Source organism: Aplidium turbinatum, chromosome 4 (genome assembly GCF_918807975.1).
Source record: "Aplidium turbinatum chromosome 4, kaAplTurb1.1, whole genome shotgun sequence".
Lineage (NCBI taxonomy): Eukaryota > Metazoa > Chordata > Ascidiacea > Aplousobranchia > Polyclinidae > Aplidium > Aplidium turbinatum.
This window is the reverse complement of record NC_137475.1, coordinates 11099788-11116639: the sequence shown is the minus strand read 5'-3', so window position 1 is coordinate 11116639 and position 16852 is coordinate 11099788. Positions and strand designations below refer to the sequence as shown.

The 16852-nt window shown below is 37.4% G+C and overlaps 1 protein-coding gene across 1 annotated transcript in view; it reads left to right on the top strand.

The window, feature by feature from the left end:
- Positions 1-459: 459 nt before the first annotated feature.
- The window catches only part of LOC145768179 (dnaJ homolog subfamily C member 13-like), a 44852-nt gene continuing 28459 nt past the window's right edge, over positions 460-16852 (top strand). Inside the window, exons 1-17 of the mRNA XM_082579655.1 lie at positions 460-577; positions 829-904; positions 2378-2527; positions 7192-7290; positions 9199-9288; positions 10443-10493; positions 11541-11747; positions 11961-12056; positions 12553-12711; positions 12992-13143; positions 13419-13513; positions 13853-13958; positions 14414-14513; positions 15012-15119; positions 15268-15423; positions 15800-15907; positions 16706-16852. Of these exons, the coding sequence (XP_082435781.1) occupies positions 507-577; positions 829-904; positions 2378-2527; positions 7192-7290; positions 9199-9288; positions 10443-10493; positions 11541-11747; positions 11961-12056; positions 12553-12711; positions 12992-13143; positions 13419-13513; positions 13853-13958; positions 14414-14513; positions 15012-15119; positions 15268-15423; positions 15800-15907; positions 16706-16852 (1971 nt within the window). The 5' untranslated portion in view covers positions 460-506. The remainder of the gene's footprint in view (positions 578-828; positions 905-2377; positions 2528-7191; positions 7291-9198; positions 9289-10442; positions 10494-11540; positions 11748-11960; positions 12057-12552; positions 12712-12991; positions 13144-13418; positions 13514-13852; positions 13959-14413; positions 14514-15011; positions 15120-15267; positions 15424-15799; positions 15908-16705) is intronic.

The following is a 16852-nucleotide window of genomic DNA, read 5'->3' as shown; positions in this document are numbered from 1 at the left end:
GAAATTTCTCAATGGGTCTAGTGACTAGTTTAACAGAAAAATTCCTGAAATATAATCTCTGGTATTTTTTTGTTTTATTTCTTTCATTTCGGAAATGGGTACTATGGTCATACTCTGGCTCTCTGGGCATATGTTGCATGCCTCTGATTTATAACTAATGCAAGGACAAAGACGTTCATTTTAAATGGTATGTTTAGTTAAACTATTTAACCATATATTAAGAAAACTAGTTCTAATAGCCGCTTATAAGGAAATAAGCATTTATACAAATGACTGTGAAATGATTTGACATGATTTACAATACGCATGATTTGAAAGATGCAACATTCTCCATAGCAAAACAATTGCTAGGAAAGTGCCTAAGACTCCAACTTGTTGGTGGGCAAGCAACATGTGATCTAACTACTAGTCTTGATGCATTAACTGAGTTTTTTATGTTATGCAATGCTTTTACTTTTTAGATGACTGTAGTGTATAAAGTGTTTAGTTATTAGCTTTCCATTAGAATGTCTCAAATAATTGCTGATAATAGAGATGTGGCATGCTTCTACACAACAAAGCACTCTTGGAGAGGAAAGTATGTTTATATTGTTTAATACCTGTCATATACAGTATATGTGGGTGTCAAGTATCTTGCAATTCTCCTATCCTGGTAATTGTACAAAAATGATGCAAGTTTGTACATGTGTACATTGTCATACTGGTGAATCAACAAGTGGAAAATTGACTGATAGAACATTCAGTAATATTATACCGGTAATGTAATATTGTATTATGGTTATATTTATCAATTCTTGACTGGCATTTCTGCAATATTTTTTGCTTCAGGTACAAGAGACTTTTTGCAATCGGCACAAAAGGTATAACAACTTACAACCCAAATACACTGGAGGTCACTAATCAGGTAATTATGATTGTTGCTGTTTTATCCGATTCAAATTGGGATGTCGCCAATTGTCGTGTTGTTGTGTAAGTAATGTCGGAATGACCCGTTTCGGTGAGTCCGATTCGGTGAGTCTGATCCCTTAACGGGGGATTTTTTCAATTTTGTTTTAAAATTATCGGGTACCGTAGCCTAATTATCATTGCCGTTTTAGGGTTAGGAGTTAGGGTTAGGGGTTAGAGGTTAGGAACTCACCGAATCAGACTCACCGAATCGGACTCACCGAATCGGACTCACCGAATAGTAGCAGACCCAAGTAATGTACAGCATACAGGCCTCGAAATTCGTTTTTGTTGACGGCGGACAAACGTGTCCGGTCTGAGCAGCTATCTCGGCGGACAAATTAAGTCTCACGGCGGACACACCAGTTTTAGCGTCGATCGTCATGCTTAATCACTTTATCTTGATAATTCTTCACCATTTGGGAACTATAGCTACGGTTTAGAAGGGTTGTTAAAATTGCAGTGAAGTCACTCTGAAAGGCTTTTATCAGACCAACGACTTGCGCTTGAAGAGTCAAAGCGCCCTGTAGCTGCTTAATACGCCGCATAACTGATTAACTTCCACCGAACGAGGTCGTGTGGCTTCTTGCGTCACAATGCTCTGGGGCCTGGGCACGAATCGGAAAACTTCTACACTAACGCTACTATTTTCTGCTGTGCAAAGTTTCACTAGGCTTTTTATTTAGGTTTATTTTTGCGTGTCATGTGAGCGAAAGTGAATTTTCCCTAGGCCTTTTCTTTCTTACTGTAATATCAAAGCTTAAAAAATTTTGTAACCAACCTTGCCTTATCAATATTACTCGGAGATCAAAGCCAGAGATTGTGACGTAAGACGTGAACAAAGTTACGCGTGAATAGTGTAGAAGTACCGTACTCCCATCGATTCTTGGCGAAGAATTCACCTTTGTTACGCTGATTCAATGTCATCAATCGTTGAAGCAACGTAAAAATCGAAAGTTTTCCTGATTGAATGGAAACTAAGGGTTACGATACAATATTCACATTTTCTAGATGCGTGCTAGAATGCGAGGGAAATTATATTCTCGCACCAATTGTTCGTGGTATGCAATGACGATTTGTATCGCTAGTTCCTGTGTTCTTTCTCGGCGGACAAATATGACCGATCTAGATGGTACTTCCCGCGGACATCACATGCTGTGACGGCGGACATGACCGCCGTGTCCGCCGTGAATTTCGAGGCCTGAGCATATCAGTTGTTTCAATTTAACTGTGTTATTTTATATAATATTTTTTTACCTAGAGCTTATGCATAAATGGACTCATATCATGCAGCTTCAAAAATGTGAACATTAACTTCAAGGCATTCTTCTTTATATATACAGTATGATATTGTTGACATATTTCACATTTTCTTTATAACTTTTCCTTTGCCTTGTTGAGAATGTATAATTGTATATATGATTGTTTTCAGTGGACGTATAATGATTTTGCTGGGATTATTGCCGACACAAAGTCAAAGAACAACAATGAATTTATAATTTCACTGCGGAAACCTGGAAAGAAGAATGACACAATGCGGTTTTCAAGTGACCACAGGGATGATGTCATCACTGAAACCTTGGTTGGTGGGCGGTGGCATTTCTTCACTGGGTTTATTCCTGTGATTGATTTTAAAATGCATAGGCTAGGGCCTAGCTTCTGAAAGGTTGCCCAGTACCGGATCTGGTGCATTTTAGCTGATTTTTCGCCAATACAGTACCGGTATGTAAGTTTATTTGTGGTCAAAATCAAAACTCCAAGTAAGCTCTCGGGTCTTGTCCTTTGAAGCTTAGAGGTTTTAGAGTAGTCGCAGCATGTTTTATCTCGTCTGGAACTACTTACTAGAGATAGGGGTCAGAAGTTCCAGCTGAAATTTGTCCTCGTTTAGTGGTATAGCAATTGTTTCAGTATATGTTTCGATTTTCCTTGATACAATTTCCAAATAGTACTTTCATAATCAGAATAGTAGTACTCACCAAATAGTAAGTTACACTTTCATAATCACAAGAAAAGTTTACATATAATTTTTGAATTGTTTAGCGTATTATTATGCATCATACAATTGTATTGTTTCTTATGGTTACTTGTTTTGTTTATTTGAAATGGTACACTGGTAACATTAATATCATTCAGTATTCAGCAACATAATTTAACCAAGTTTGCTTATTGTGTAAGTGCTTTGCATCCATTAAAATCGAGATCGAGAATGATTACTTATATATAATATATATATTAGGGTGCGGCTGATGCCCCGACCTGAATCAAAACACCCTAACTTTTTTTTATAGGTGACACTTGATACAAAAACAATATTTATGAAGTTTAAGACCAATCTATAAATGTTTAGGGGGTCCAGATTTGAATTGAAAATTGAGAAATTGGGTACTTATTTGCCATAATCGGGTAGTTTTACACTGCTACATAGTCCTTCATTTATCATGGTAAATTCTGTATTTAAGGTCATCCATTATTATGTTCCATACTATTTTTTAACAAGTAAGGTTTTGCAAGCAGACAGCCAAACTGAGAAGTACGTAATGTGACAACCTATTGCAAAATATGCTTGATGTATTTGCTGGAGAATGCAAGTATTAAATAGTAGAACAACATAGTCTGTGTATTAACCAGTACAACACACAACTTTTATTAAATGTGAGTGACTGAAATCTTCCTGGTCACTACTTGTCAGCTTTACCTTGAGAATCGCTAAAAGTGGAAACATGCCTATGTGATGTCATAATACCTTCAAAATGACTTCCACTGTTTAGCTCAGTCAAATACCTCCAGTTTCAGTCTAGTAAGTGCAGATCATTTCTAGGGCATTGTTCCCAAGTTCAGAAAAAGTTAAATGTAAGGAGTCGTTGCAGAGTCAGACTTAAATTATTGGTTGAACTAGAGCACTTCTCCTATATCAAGACAAAGCTCCTAACCATTTTAATTGTGATAACTTAGGAATGGTGAATTACCTTAGACATTTAGTATGCTATGTGGTGAAATATTCATAGAATCATATTTATCAATTGCAGAATACAGTCCAGAATCAATACGTGTAGTTTGTATTCAGTTGATAGGCTATTTAATCGAAAAAAGTTTGCTAGGCTACTGGTATGTCTTCTCATGCACAACATGACCCTCGGTATGTTCTACTCGCTACGGTTACCACAAAAGCAGATCAAGGTATCAAACGTAGCAAGTTACCAACCTACAAGCAAGTGATATTCAAATTAATTCAAAAATTTTTTTCAGGAAGGCAGGTAATTACAGTAAAGTTGAACAAGTTTTTACGTTTTACTTGTGAGCTAACGTTTCTACAGTTGCAAAGAAAAAAATGTCAGAAAAAATAATTTCTTTTTACAAGCAAGAATTTCAAATGAAGATTAAGAGAGACAAAGGCAAACCACTAAAATATATACAGGAATTTCAGAAAAAGCTTAGCAAAACCTTTCCTTTCTGGCCACGCAATGTAATGAAAAAAATAGCAATGAAGAAGACATGCTATTCCTTATCAGTATGCATTATACAAGACAACCGGGAAGCAAGTATAGCTGGAAAAGATAGAGTGGTAGAAGCAAAAGTTAAAAAGATCAGTACCAGGCGACAACAGCAAGGGGTCCACGTCTTGTAGGCGCAGACAGTGAGGCGCCGGTCAAATAGGCGCGCACACTGTGGCGTCAGGACATTTAGGTGCGGAGCACTGTGGCGCCCGTTCATTTAGGTGCTATTTCTAGTAAAGTCTGCAGATTTTATCAGCTTGGAAGGTAAGGCAATGCTTTTCACACAAAATGTTGTATTGAACAGAAAAATATGTTGTTTTGTTAATGTGCGTGTGGAGGTGAGGTGCGAGACAGCGCTCTACTACTCTTGATATAAGCACATCTCCACAGGACATTTGCTATGCATCCTGAACACAGGTTGCAGCCAGATGGAACCTTACTTAATCTGTTATCTTTCGCAATTACTTCTAGGGATGGATTGGTCGTGTGGCGAGTACGTATGAGACAACGCTATACCACATGAATACATTTCTATAGGGTATCTGAAGCCTGGCTACAAGTTGCAAGCATAATGGTGCGACTTTGCTCGTTATTAAACCTAGTCGGGTTTTGACGGAAAATTAAGTTACTCTTCACGTCTCAAGCCTACCACCCGCTTAAATATAGGCTACGGTATATTTTTTACTGATGCTTAGTGTAGTTATTATTTGGCTCACTAAAAGTGAACTCAATCATGTTCGGAAATTGAAACCTGGACTAACAACAAATAAATGCCGCCCACGCGCATTAAAATACAATATATTTTTCTGTTCAATATAACATTTTGTGCGAAAAGCATTGACGGTTTAAGCAGCTTCACTCACGGAAGCCATGACATATTTTTCTGTTCAATACAAAATTTTATGTGAAAAGTATTGCCCTACCTGCCAAGCTGATACAATCTGCTGAGTTTACTAGGAATAGCACCTAAATGAACGGGCGCCACAATGCTCCGCACCTAAATATCCAGACGCCACAGTGTGCGCGCCTATTTGACCGGCGTCTAACTGTCTGCGCCTAAAAGACTTGCTCCCACAGCAAGATAGATGAGTAGCAAAGGAGGAGACCCGAGTTGATGGAATAAATAATGCTATTGATTTAGAAGCTGAGGATGACGTGGACAACGAGCCATGCACAATGTGCATTGCACATCTTCAATGATTTGTGAGATAGAGGAAAAACGCTCTCATGAAAGAAGATCAAAAACAGGAACAGCCATGTTCTTTCCTCATGACATAATGAAATCTCCAGGATTAGTTTCTGCAGAAACAGCATTACACCAACTGCCTTATCTCTTACTCTCCATTTTATGGTTCAAGGCTGTTCTGGAGATGCTTTAAAGCTAAATCTCCATCCATCTCAGTCACCCAGATACAGAGTTGAAACAGCGCAACATATTTCAGAAAAAATTCTCTCCGCGTGGTCACCACCTGCTGTTGGTGCTTTACATTGGGATGGAATACTTCTGGAGACTTTAACCAGCAAGTAAAAGCAAGATGAAAGGCTCCGAGTTTTGATATCTGGCATCGGTGGCATTAAATTGTTGCGTGTTCCAGTAATTATTTTAACCCATTCAAGAGAAACAGCTGGAGTACTTGTGTCCAAAGTTACTATGCAGTTGCTTGAAGATTAGCATTGCAAAGATTTTGTTACATCTCTTGTTTTTGACACAACAAGCTGTAATACAGGGCATTAAAACTGGTGCTTGTATACAACTTCAAGAAGATATAGGTCGCCCCTTACTTTAGGCTGCATGTAGGCGCCATGTGGGTGAAGTAATTCTTTTTAAGGTGAAAACCTGTGGTGAAATGATATGCAATTATGTATCATAGAGTACTGAAACACAAATGTTAGAATGTCACTTCGTAATATCTAAATTTTAACTCAAAAGCAACAAAGGAGTGCTTATATTAAATTAAATTATGGTTAAAGCCTACACAGCGCTGTGGTAAATGGCATTAAAAGTATAAAACACTGATTTTCTAGTGTCAGTTATGGTTTGTTCTGAACAGAGTATTCATTCAAAGAATTTGCAATCCAAAGACACCATTTTTGAAAGTTTTTGCAAAGTATGCTTCACAAATTTTGCCTAAACTTAGAAAGTTTGCCAAAATTCTGCAAAAATTTCAGAAATTCCATTGCACGAAGTATGTAAAATTACCCCTAAATTGACACACTGGTCTAAGTGAAATCTAAGCTGCAGTTTACAGCATAAAAACTATAATTTGCAATAATTTACAAAAATTAGCTGGTATCACATGAACAATGAACATATAAAAATCACTCAAATTTTTTTTTAAACATAAATCGCTCAATTTAATGTCAAAATTGAAATTTGGGAAAATTGATAATCCTATAAAAGTTTGATTGCAATCTGGACCCCCTAGACTTTATTTAATTTTGCTGAAACTTCATATTTAAGCTTTGTACACCAAGCCTCACTTCCAAAACAAAGTTAGGGTTGCTACAATCAAGTTTTAAATTTTACGGGGCATCAGCCGCACCCTAATATATATCCATCTTTTCGACCTTTAATCGGTTATAATGTTAAAGTGTGTTTCCTCACAGCAGCTTAAATGACTTGACAAATAGTATTGATGCTTGTTTTTATTTCAAAACTTTTCGTTTACGAGTGAGAGAAAAGTTTCTTTTTGCTTTGACGTTGGTTCAGTTTCAACTCGTTATGCACTAATCTTCACTTTGTTTTCGACAGAGATATTGCAATCAATTTTCTGAAAATTACCACAAAACTTCCCGATTCAACGCCAGAAAGCATCATTGGAGCGACTCTAATGTTCCTGTTTTGTTGGAGGTAAACTATTTTGCAGCTTTTTTTACCTTGGTCAAGTTATACATGGGATACAAAAGTTTTAAAAATTAGCCTACAAATGTAAATTTCTAACTATCACTATCAGATATCGATGCTGTTAGTCATTAAGCTGTTTTGTTTTTCAGCAGTTAATTTAAAAATTGTTGCTAGTTGCTAACTACTAATTAGTAAAGAAGAAACAAGACTTAAGCAATGGAAACAACAATTCGAAAATGACCCATCATGCACTGATATGAAGGTCCCACCATCAGAGTCCCTCCCCCCAGGAGCAAACGCTTCTTGGGCAAAGTGGAAAACATTAAATCGACTCCGAACCGGTGTTGGACGTACTAAGTCTGCAATGATGGAGTGGGGCTACAGCACGGGCCCAGTTACATGTATCTGTTGCACCCAGCCCCAAACAGCGGACCACCTTGTTTGCCCTCGGCTTACCACCCGGTGCAGTAGGTGGGACCTGTCAGTGTATAACTCCGTTGCGGAAGAATGTGTCAATCTGTGGTGTATCAACAAACTTTAGAATACACGATAGAAGAAGAATTAGCAATTATTATATTCTCGGTGTGGCCTGTAAAACTGACCTACCTCAGCTGCTTGCTTGGTTTGGGTGTGATGTATCAATTGCATTTGCATTTCAATCAATGGATTACACTGGTCTACAAAAAAAGAATTTTTTTTTGCTCCATGAACTTTGAAGACTGATTTAGAGTAATTTTGGGGTGCTGAATCTGAATCTGACCTCAGATTTATCCTATCACGTCAGGTTTGTGAAATATGATAACAACAAATTGTTACTTTTGTCAAAAGTGAAAGATTTGGCGTTGCTTTTACCACCAACTTATGCAGTGCTGTAACGAAAGGTTAGTGTTAGACAGGCCTAAATATGGTTACTGAACAAGCATTGCCATAGGCCTGCTTAAATCTTTGTGGTTTCATGCAAAACATTGACGGGGGAGGGGGTCAGTTACACTTATAGCCTCCCTTTTAGCTTGTTATTACTGCCTTGTTAATAATGTTACTTGGAAAACAAATTGGTATCAAAATTATAATTGGTAGGTGTATTTCAGCTGCTTATGCACCACATGGCCTGGATTTCTGGATTTTGCACAATGTGTATGTGCAATAAACGCAACGTCAAATCTTCCACTTTTGACAAAAGTAACAATATGCTGTTATCATATCTCACAAACCTGACGTGATAGCATAAATCTGAGGTCAGATTCGGATTCAGCACCCCAAAATTATTCTAAATCAGTTTTCAAAGTTTATAAAGCAAAAATTGTGTAGACCAGTGTTATAAATCTATTGTATTTTGTAATGCCTCGCATACCAAGTTTCAATTCCTTACAGAATATTGTAGTTTCAGGCGTTGTTGTGTGTCCCGTATTTACGTTTTAATTCAGTTAAATAAAAAGAACTGTTATCAATTTCACTATGACTACATACATGCCACACGTGCTTTCCCAATCATGACGAACAGAAGTTGTCATGCTGTAGTTGCTGCTTTAGTTTGCGACAGAAGGGGAAATCCGATTTCCGCTCCACAATTGTTATTGAAGAACTTTTCTGGTATGAGTAATGACCATTAAATCGCAGCTTTGAAGATTGAAGGAATTAGCATTTTGATAACCTGAGATGTGTGTTATGACGGACGGAATCATCATATCTTCCAGCACTGCTGGATTCCAGAAAACTATAGTATATACATCATTCTTTTATTTCCAGACCGAAGAAGTGTCTTGTTGAAGTAGTAATTTTTAGAAGCATTTTAATTTTACCACCAAGTTAAATAGGATTTTTTCACTGAGAATTTTTTGGAGCCGCGACCTCTGATCTTGTCCAAGGCTGGCGATAGATACATCGACGTTGTGTTCGTAATCTTTATTTGTTTAGGTCGGAGCAGGAGCATTACACCAGCTCAATTCTTCGGCTACTTCAGTACTTTCGTCGTACGATTACAAGAACATAGAAGGCTTCACTGAGGTACGTATTGTTTTGGATTCATAAACAGCAAAATTAAGGAATAACTCATGCGGTTTTTTCAATTACGGTAGCAAGTTTTTTCTATTAGGTTTAGACCTTGATCTTTTTGTGGAGGAGTTTTAGACCTTGATCTTTTTGTGGAGAAGTTGTTGTTTCTAATTGTTGTTTAGGACTCACCACGATAAAGTAGACAACTTGAGTCTTAGACATTGACCATGGCATTTTTGATTCCGAAATGTATTTGGACAACTTGTGTAGTTTGTCTTATGTTAAGTGCAAAATTCTCCCGTAGTTTTTGGCACCTAATAACATATATGCATGGCGTTATGCTTACATTTTTTTTACCAGCACACATCTCAGCACCAGCCAACAGTTGTTATTTCTTTATACACTAGCCCCCACTTTTTAAACCTACGGTTAATAGGCCCACCCGCTAATTAAGACCAATTTGGTCAGGTCCGGAATTACCCCCATTTACTCTTGTAATGGAAAAAAAAACATTTTATAAGCCCAAAACCCCGTTTAATAAACCCAAAACCCAGATTAATAAGGCTAATTTTTGACTACATTTGCTTGAATTAAAAAGTCACAGTTTACTATTTTTTGTCTTGTTTTCGACAATTTTACGATTTACGACGCTGCTTAGTCGGTTTTTAATAACTGTTGCTGACACAACTTGCAAAAAATGTAATTTTCTGAAGGAACCTATTGCTGTGTACAGTGAACAGATTTACCAACTTTTAGCCATAGTAGTATCGGCCATAGTCAATTATAAGCATAGGAATGATAGAAACTCGTCTCCTGCTTAATAGGTCCAGCCGCTTATTAAGCCTAAAGTTGTCCGGTCCTGAGGTGGGCTTGATAAGCGGGAACTACTTGTAATTTGTACTCGATTTATGCTCGATAAGATTCCGGTATTAAACTTTCAAAGAGATTTTAAAAACGCTTAGTCCACATTAGACTATTCAAAATGCAACTTTTTACTGTGTAAAAACGTTTCTCAGTTGTCATGTCTTGGCACTTGAAGTCTGTTTATAAAATATCGCCGACGAAGTACATGTAGTTGGCTTGTGATGGTAGCTTGTAACGTTCCAGATTTTGACGTTAAAATAAAGCCGCTTGCAAATTTAACTTGCAACTTCCTCCATCTTTAGGTAACTGGATTTCCTGGTGGTGTTGCTGTCATTTACACCTTTAGTCGCTTGGTATGTTGTTCAATGTTCATTCTTATGTATGCTTCCTTCTTAAGCAGCTCATAGATAAACAGCGGTAATATGATTCAGGCTCAGGCACCAGATTGAGACCCCTGTGCTGTTGCATTACAATTTTGAAATCTAGTAGGCTACTGCTCTATTAGAAACTTTTAATTCACTTGTGTACAGCTACCTATTGTACTTGTACTGCAGAGTGTGTTCAATACGTTGCTGAAAAATAGTATTTTTGACTTTGCTTTGTTTTTGAACAAGAAACAGTGTTTATTTTAATCCTAGACGCAGGCCTGATCAGCAAGGTTGACAGCTTTTAAAGTTTCCGCTTGTAGTTAAAGTGCTGTTGTTCGTAACTGTCCTATTGACAAACTTCCACTTACTGGAGACCCTTGAAGTGCTTTTGCTCAACTGCACAAGACTTGAATCAAATCGCTTCATTTCATTTGATGCTTCGTTTACTGAGAATTGACTTACTGTGTTCACGACAGGTGTAACGAAGTTTGTGATCATCCAACTGTATCGTAGTTTATCTTAGTAAACTACCTTATTTTAGCTCTTTTTGTTGCATATACATGTGATTGTGATATGCATATTATATATGGACTGTAGAGAGGGGAGGAGAAAATTACAAAAAAAGAGAAAAGGTTGTGTTTCAATTTCTAATCCACTATCTCGTAGTACATGTTTGGTAACGAAGCTTACCTTTTATTATGGTAATTAAGCCACTTTGCTGGGCGGTTACTGTTGCGCTCAACTTGTAGTTGTGTATGCAAATTCTAGCTTCATCTGTTCTGTTCTGTTCAGCTAAAATAAAACTTTAAAACAGAGAAAGCTTCCTGACTCTTACTTACACTTTAAAGCGCCGCTGTCTGTAAGCTATTGTATTTACCACGAGCCACTGATTGGAGAACAGTCTCGAGTTGCTGTGTTCAACTGCGCAGTGAGCGTTGAGCCACACTTGCTAGACTTCACCATGTTTTATGCCAACAACGTATGCATTGATTTTACCATCGAGGCAGACGTTCACATTATCTTTGTCTTCAGCATCTCTTTTCGTGTTCACAACCGAACGATCTCATAAAGGCTTGCGTGGATGCTGCTTCCAGAAACCTTGGCATTGCCTTGAAGAAACGAAAACAGGCCATCACATTTGAACAATGCTTGAATTATCGCTTCGGGGATTTCACCGCCGACGACCACATAACTTCTATAACGGAATTTCAAGTTCAGAAAATAACCCATCGAGCTCCGGTAAATTAAATATATCGAAACACTTTTTCTATTTCTGTCAGCAAACGTTAAATCAATGTAATATAAATTGATAATTGGATGCTTGAAGCGTGGAGTCCGTTTATGGATGGCAAAACGCAATAGAGTGGCTACTGGCTAAGCTTAGTTATTTTAACTTGTTTTTGTGTTTGCCGTAGGCCTACATGTTTTCATACAAGGACATGTTTTTTATAGGAACCTGTGCGACGAATTCTGTGCCTTAGCGAGTCGTGCATATTAGAAAGAGATCCATCCACTTATTCAATTGTTACATTGCGTCCTTTGTCTGAAGTGAGTGCAAGACTGGAAGTTAAAAAGTATTACCGTCAAGTAACACTACCTAATTAGAATAATACGCTCTTGTATTTTTTAGTCAAACTAGCATAAGATTTTGTGACCAATTACGCAGTTTGTAATCTTTGAAACATTTGCATATGATGTGTAATTTGTGTATACTGTATTTTATAGTATAATACAGCAAAAAACTGGCATAAAAAGTTAAACGCTACTCTGACCTGCTTGTGGGAACATCTATTAGGCGCAAACTTAATTAAATAGAATAATACGTCTTTGCACGTCTTGAGTAAATAGAATAATACGTCTTTGCACATGACAGCAGTTTGTAAATGAAACTAAAGCAGCAATTAAAAGGTTAATATTTTTTACGAATCGTATCTAACTTCAATCGAAGTTTTTAACAAACTTCTGTTGACAATGAAGTTTTTATCCTGAACGCATTGTTTGGTTGCTGTAAATATTAATTGCAAATTTGAATGTTATTCTTCAGATATTTCTCTTGGTCAGAAGTCCGACTAACCCTCAGTTGTTCATTGTTGAATATTGTCGAGGACAGAGCAGGCAATATTTGTCAACCGATCGTGATTCGTTGCTGGCAACCCTGCTCGACGGTGTCCGAGCATCCGGGAACCGAGACGTTTGCATCAAGGTCGGTTCTTGTGGACGATTGTTCTTGTAAACGTCAAAAAATATTGTGTTGCGTTGTGTTCTTTTCGCAGACTTGCAGAGCTTCTCTGAGGTGCGAAGCTTTATTTTGCTTTCAAAATTTCGTAGCATGTTTGTTGTTGTCTTAATTTTGAGTTTTTCTTTAGAAGAGGAAATTAAGATTTGGATATCTTACTAAAAGGTCGTATAAGAAACACTGACTGATGGTTTCTTTACCCTTGTAATTTGTGATGAAACTTATACTTCTGTAATTACTTGAGCAGATGAGACCGACAGATTTAGGACTCCGGATAGGTGCACAATACATCCCTGTGGAGGAGGATGTTGAGAGCATGCACTTGAAATTCCTCATGCAACCTCCCACAGGCAATTTCTATGATGCAATATGCCGCTTCAACAGTTGCATCCAGTACAGGTAACCTTGTTGCCGGATATTGGAAATAACTTGCTCGCTTGTAAAAGTAACAAAATTTGTACATTGTAGTGCGGTTGGAATGGAGATGCATCGGCTTTGAATGATCTCTCGCTTTTACATCTAAAGGTTGAACTGAAATTTTGTGCATTTGCCTCATATTTCAAATTTCCTAGTTTTAGAAGTGGAAGTACTTTAGTTGAGGTGATCTTGCACGTTTTTTAACAGCGCATGTAACCCTATGATTTAATCACTTTTTTTAAATGTTTGTATTTCAGCGGACTGCAATGGTCCGTCAAACAAGACGGATTTTTTACGGAAAACAAAGAAAAAATGATCAATGGAGCTCTTACTGCTCTTATTGAAAAGCAAGGTAAATCATTGAGCCGTATTGAAAATCTTCTAAGGATAATTAGTGTCTTTATGGCTTTAAGCTATGTTCGTGATGTTCGATGATTTATTTGAGGTTTCATGAATGGTGTCAATGTTCATTGTTCAACTATGAGAGCCAACAAATCAACAAAAAATCTTGATATTCAAACCCTAATCTCTTGATCTTTCTGTGTTCTTGTCTACAGAGCCAATCCTATATCAAAAATTCTGTAAACTAAAAAGAGGACTGAGACGTTTTTGTTGTCAAAATTTGTGCCTATTTTTTCTTCGAATCGTTGGCTCCATGGCGACATTTGGTTTACTCTTACTTCTGATTCAGGTGATCAAGCCACAATACCTGAAGTTGAACTTCAAGAACAGTTTCATGCTCTTCGAAGACTCGTTGCTTCCAAAGCTGGCTTCATTGCATTCACACAACTACCAAAGTATGTTTCTTCATTTTTTTTCGCATTCCTATCAATGGCTTGCCATTATTTTAGAAATAAGGTTTGATTTGAAACTTTTTAAACACTGACGCTTATGACCGAAAGAGTTTATATCAGAATGTTGCATGGCTTGTTTAGATGCAGTTGATCATTTTTGTTACGAGAGATTATTATCTGATATAGCCGTTTCTTCAATCAAATTCGGACTTTTGATAGCATAAAATGCAGTATGTCAAAACCCCAGTCATGCAGAGCAGCATCATATTATAGAAGCAGTCGATGAAAGCCCTGTTTTTGCTCTATATTATGTGGATATATCATTATATTACTAATAACCATTACACTACTATCCAATAACGGTAAAGTTTTGCTTGCTTGTTTATTTAGGCTTCCAGTTTTACAGCTGTGTGCTGAAAGTGATTCTCTTCAAACGTGTTGCCTATTTTGTTTTTCAGAATGCGCGAAAGTTTAGGATTGAAAGTGATCAAAGCCTTACAGAGGGACAGTGATGCAGTGACGCATGCCGCGTTGGACATGCTCGTCACCCTGCTCTGTGTAAGTTGCTGGCTGTGAAAAACTTGTTATTATGTGGCCAGGCTTTGCATGACATTGAAACTTTGGAAGCCAATTTTCATGCTCATTTTAAGCTTGTCATTGAGTGCCTTGTTTAAGACAGCCATGTGTTCATGACGGGGATCGAACCTAGACCGTTTAGATTTTTGGCCAGATACCTCACCATTCAGTCACGTTGCTAACATTCATCAAGTTGAAAAAGTATTATTGGAATATACAGAGCTACTTTAAAAAAATTTAAATTTTTATTTATGTATCATTTGTTAGTTTCATTGGAAGCGAAACTTGTATGTTTTTGTATAAAGTGTTTAGAACTTCAGCTAGCGACAGTATTTCTCGTAGGAGAGGTGTGAATTGTACATGCAAAGATTTGCTTACTCAAAGTAGCGGCCGATATTATTTGAAGTTATATCTTTGTCCGATTGATGTGGAAATGCTTTTACAAAGACACTTAGTTTAAAGTTTTTATCTTCGCCGCAGCCTATGCATGACAACTACGACCTGCGACAAGAGCAACTGAATAAAGGATCCTTGCTTTCTTCAAAGACGTTTCTAGAAGCTTTGCTGAAGAAGTTTGAAGAGCGTGTGGTAAGGATGACGTCATGTTTACATTGTCATCGCAAATGTGCAATCTGCAAAGCTAGAACTGTTTACTGAATGTTTTCCGTACAGAATGAAATTTTTATAAATGCGTTTTTATTTTGTTCTGTAAATATTTTTTTAATCTTTGTTTTAGATGAAGGGTCATGGAGCTTTGGTGATAAGCGCCATGTTGGATTTTCTTACATTTTCTCTCTGTGCCCCGCACAGCGAGACAACTGAAGGAAAGTGCTTTGATCAACTGCTCCAGCTAGTGGCTGATATGGGGCGGTGCATATTCCGCCTTTTTCAGGTTTGAATGTTTTGTTTTATACGCTTTTCGGACTTTTAAAACATTATCGAAAATCTAACATCTTCAATTAACGAGTATTTCAAGTATCAAGCATTTCATTTATCCAAAAACTATGTTTTAACGTGTTTAAAATTCACCTTCAAGCAGCAAACCCATGAGAAAGTTAAAGTGACATGACTGTCTTTTATCCCCAGGAAAACTTTTTTTGCTAATTTTTGTTCTGTTAAAGTTTTGCAGCTTTAGCTGCTTTGGTAGCATGAGCTCGTAATTAGTTTAAATAATTTCATCTTAGTGTTCTTTATCAATAAAAAAATAAAAGACAATTTTAAGCAGTATGATATAAAAAAAAGTAATATAAAAGAAAATTTCTTTTCAGCATCCTTCCATGGCGATCGTTAAAGGCGCTGGTCTGGTCATGAAAGCCATCATCGAAGAGGGAGACTCAGAAACTGCTGCCCGCATGCAAGAGCTTGCTTTGGCAGAGGTGAGCTTTAAATCGTTAATTCCAGTGAAACTTAACGGTATTGTGTGTCCTCTGGGATACCGCAGCGGATGCGCTCGCTTTTCAATCATGCAATCCTGCTTCGACTCCCGGCTTAAGCTGGTTGTTGAAAAACACCGTTTATCTCTACCTAATATGTAATAAATTGGGTGGGCGTAGTTGCTGAAGGAAAGGAGGCCCAGAGAAAAAAAAGTGGTCACCCTACTTTTGTTAGGGCCGAAAGCTTAATATGATGAGAACCTTATCTTCTCATCCTCCGATGCTTGGATTCAAATATGAGACTCACCTTTACCTTTTATGTCCTCTTCCAGACCTAAGGCTTCTCGAAAACTTGATGTATTTACTGCAACACTTGTTAAATACTGAAAAGTTTAGATGTTCATCAGGATTATTATCTTTCTAGCAGTAGTTGCAACGTTGAATGAATGACTGAATACGAAAATAAAAGCAGAAACATGCAAGTTGTTTGCTTCACTGACTTTTTTTTAAACTTGTTTTAACACTTGTTGGATGATTAGAAAAAGCCAGTAGTTTGACATATTGGTTACGGTATGAAATCAGTCAAAAGGATAAAAAATTGCTATTTTAACATGATTCATAGAGCTTCGGTAGAGAGTTTGTTTTGTTGAACCATAGGCATACGTATGCCTATGGTTTAACATGATTCACTTCAAAGAAAATCCTATTTCAATAGAAAAAAAAACAAGTTAAAAAGCAATAATTAAAATCAATATATTTTTTTGTTTTTGCTCGCATTACGGTTTAAACATTACCACACAGGGTGCCCTGCCTCGCCACCTACACACTTCCATGTTCACCGCATCGGTAGACACGCGCATGCTGACCAATCGGCAGTTGAGCCAACACCTGATCGGCTTGTGGGTGACAGGCCACCCTCCAGCTATGTCGCTACTGAGAAGAATACTG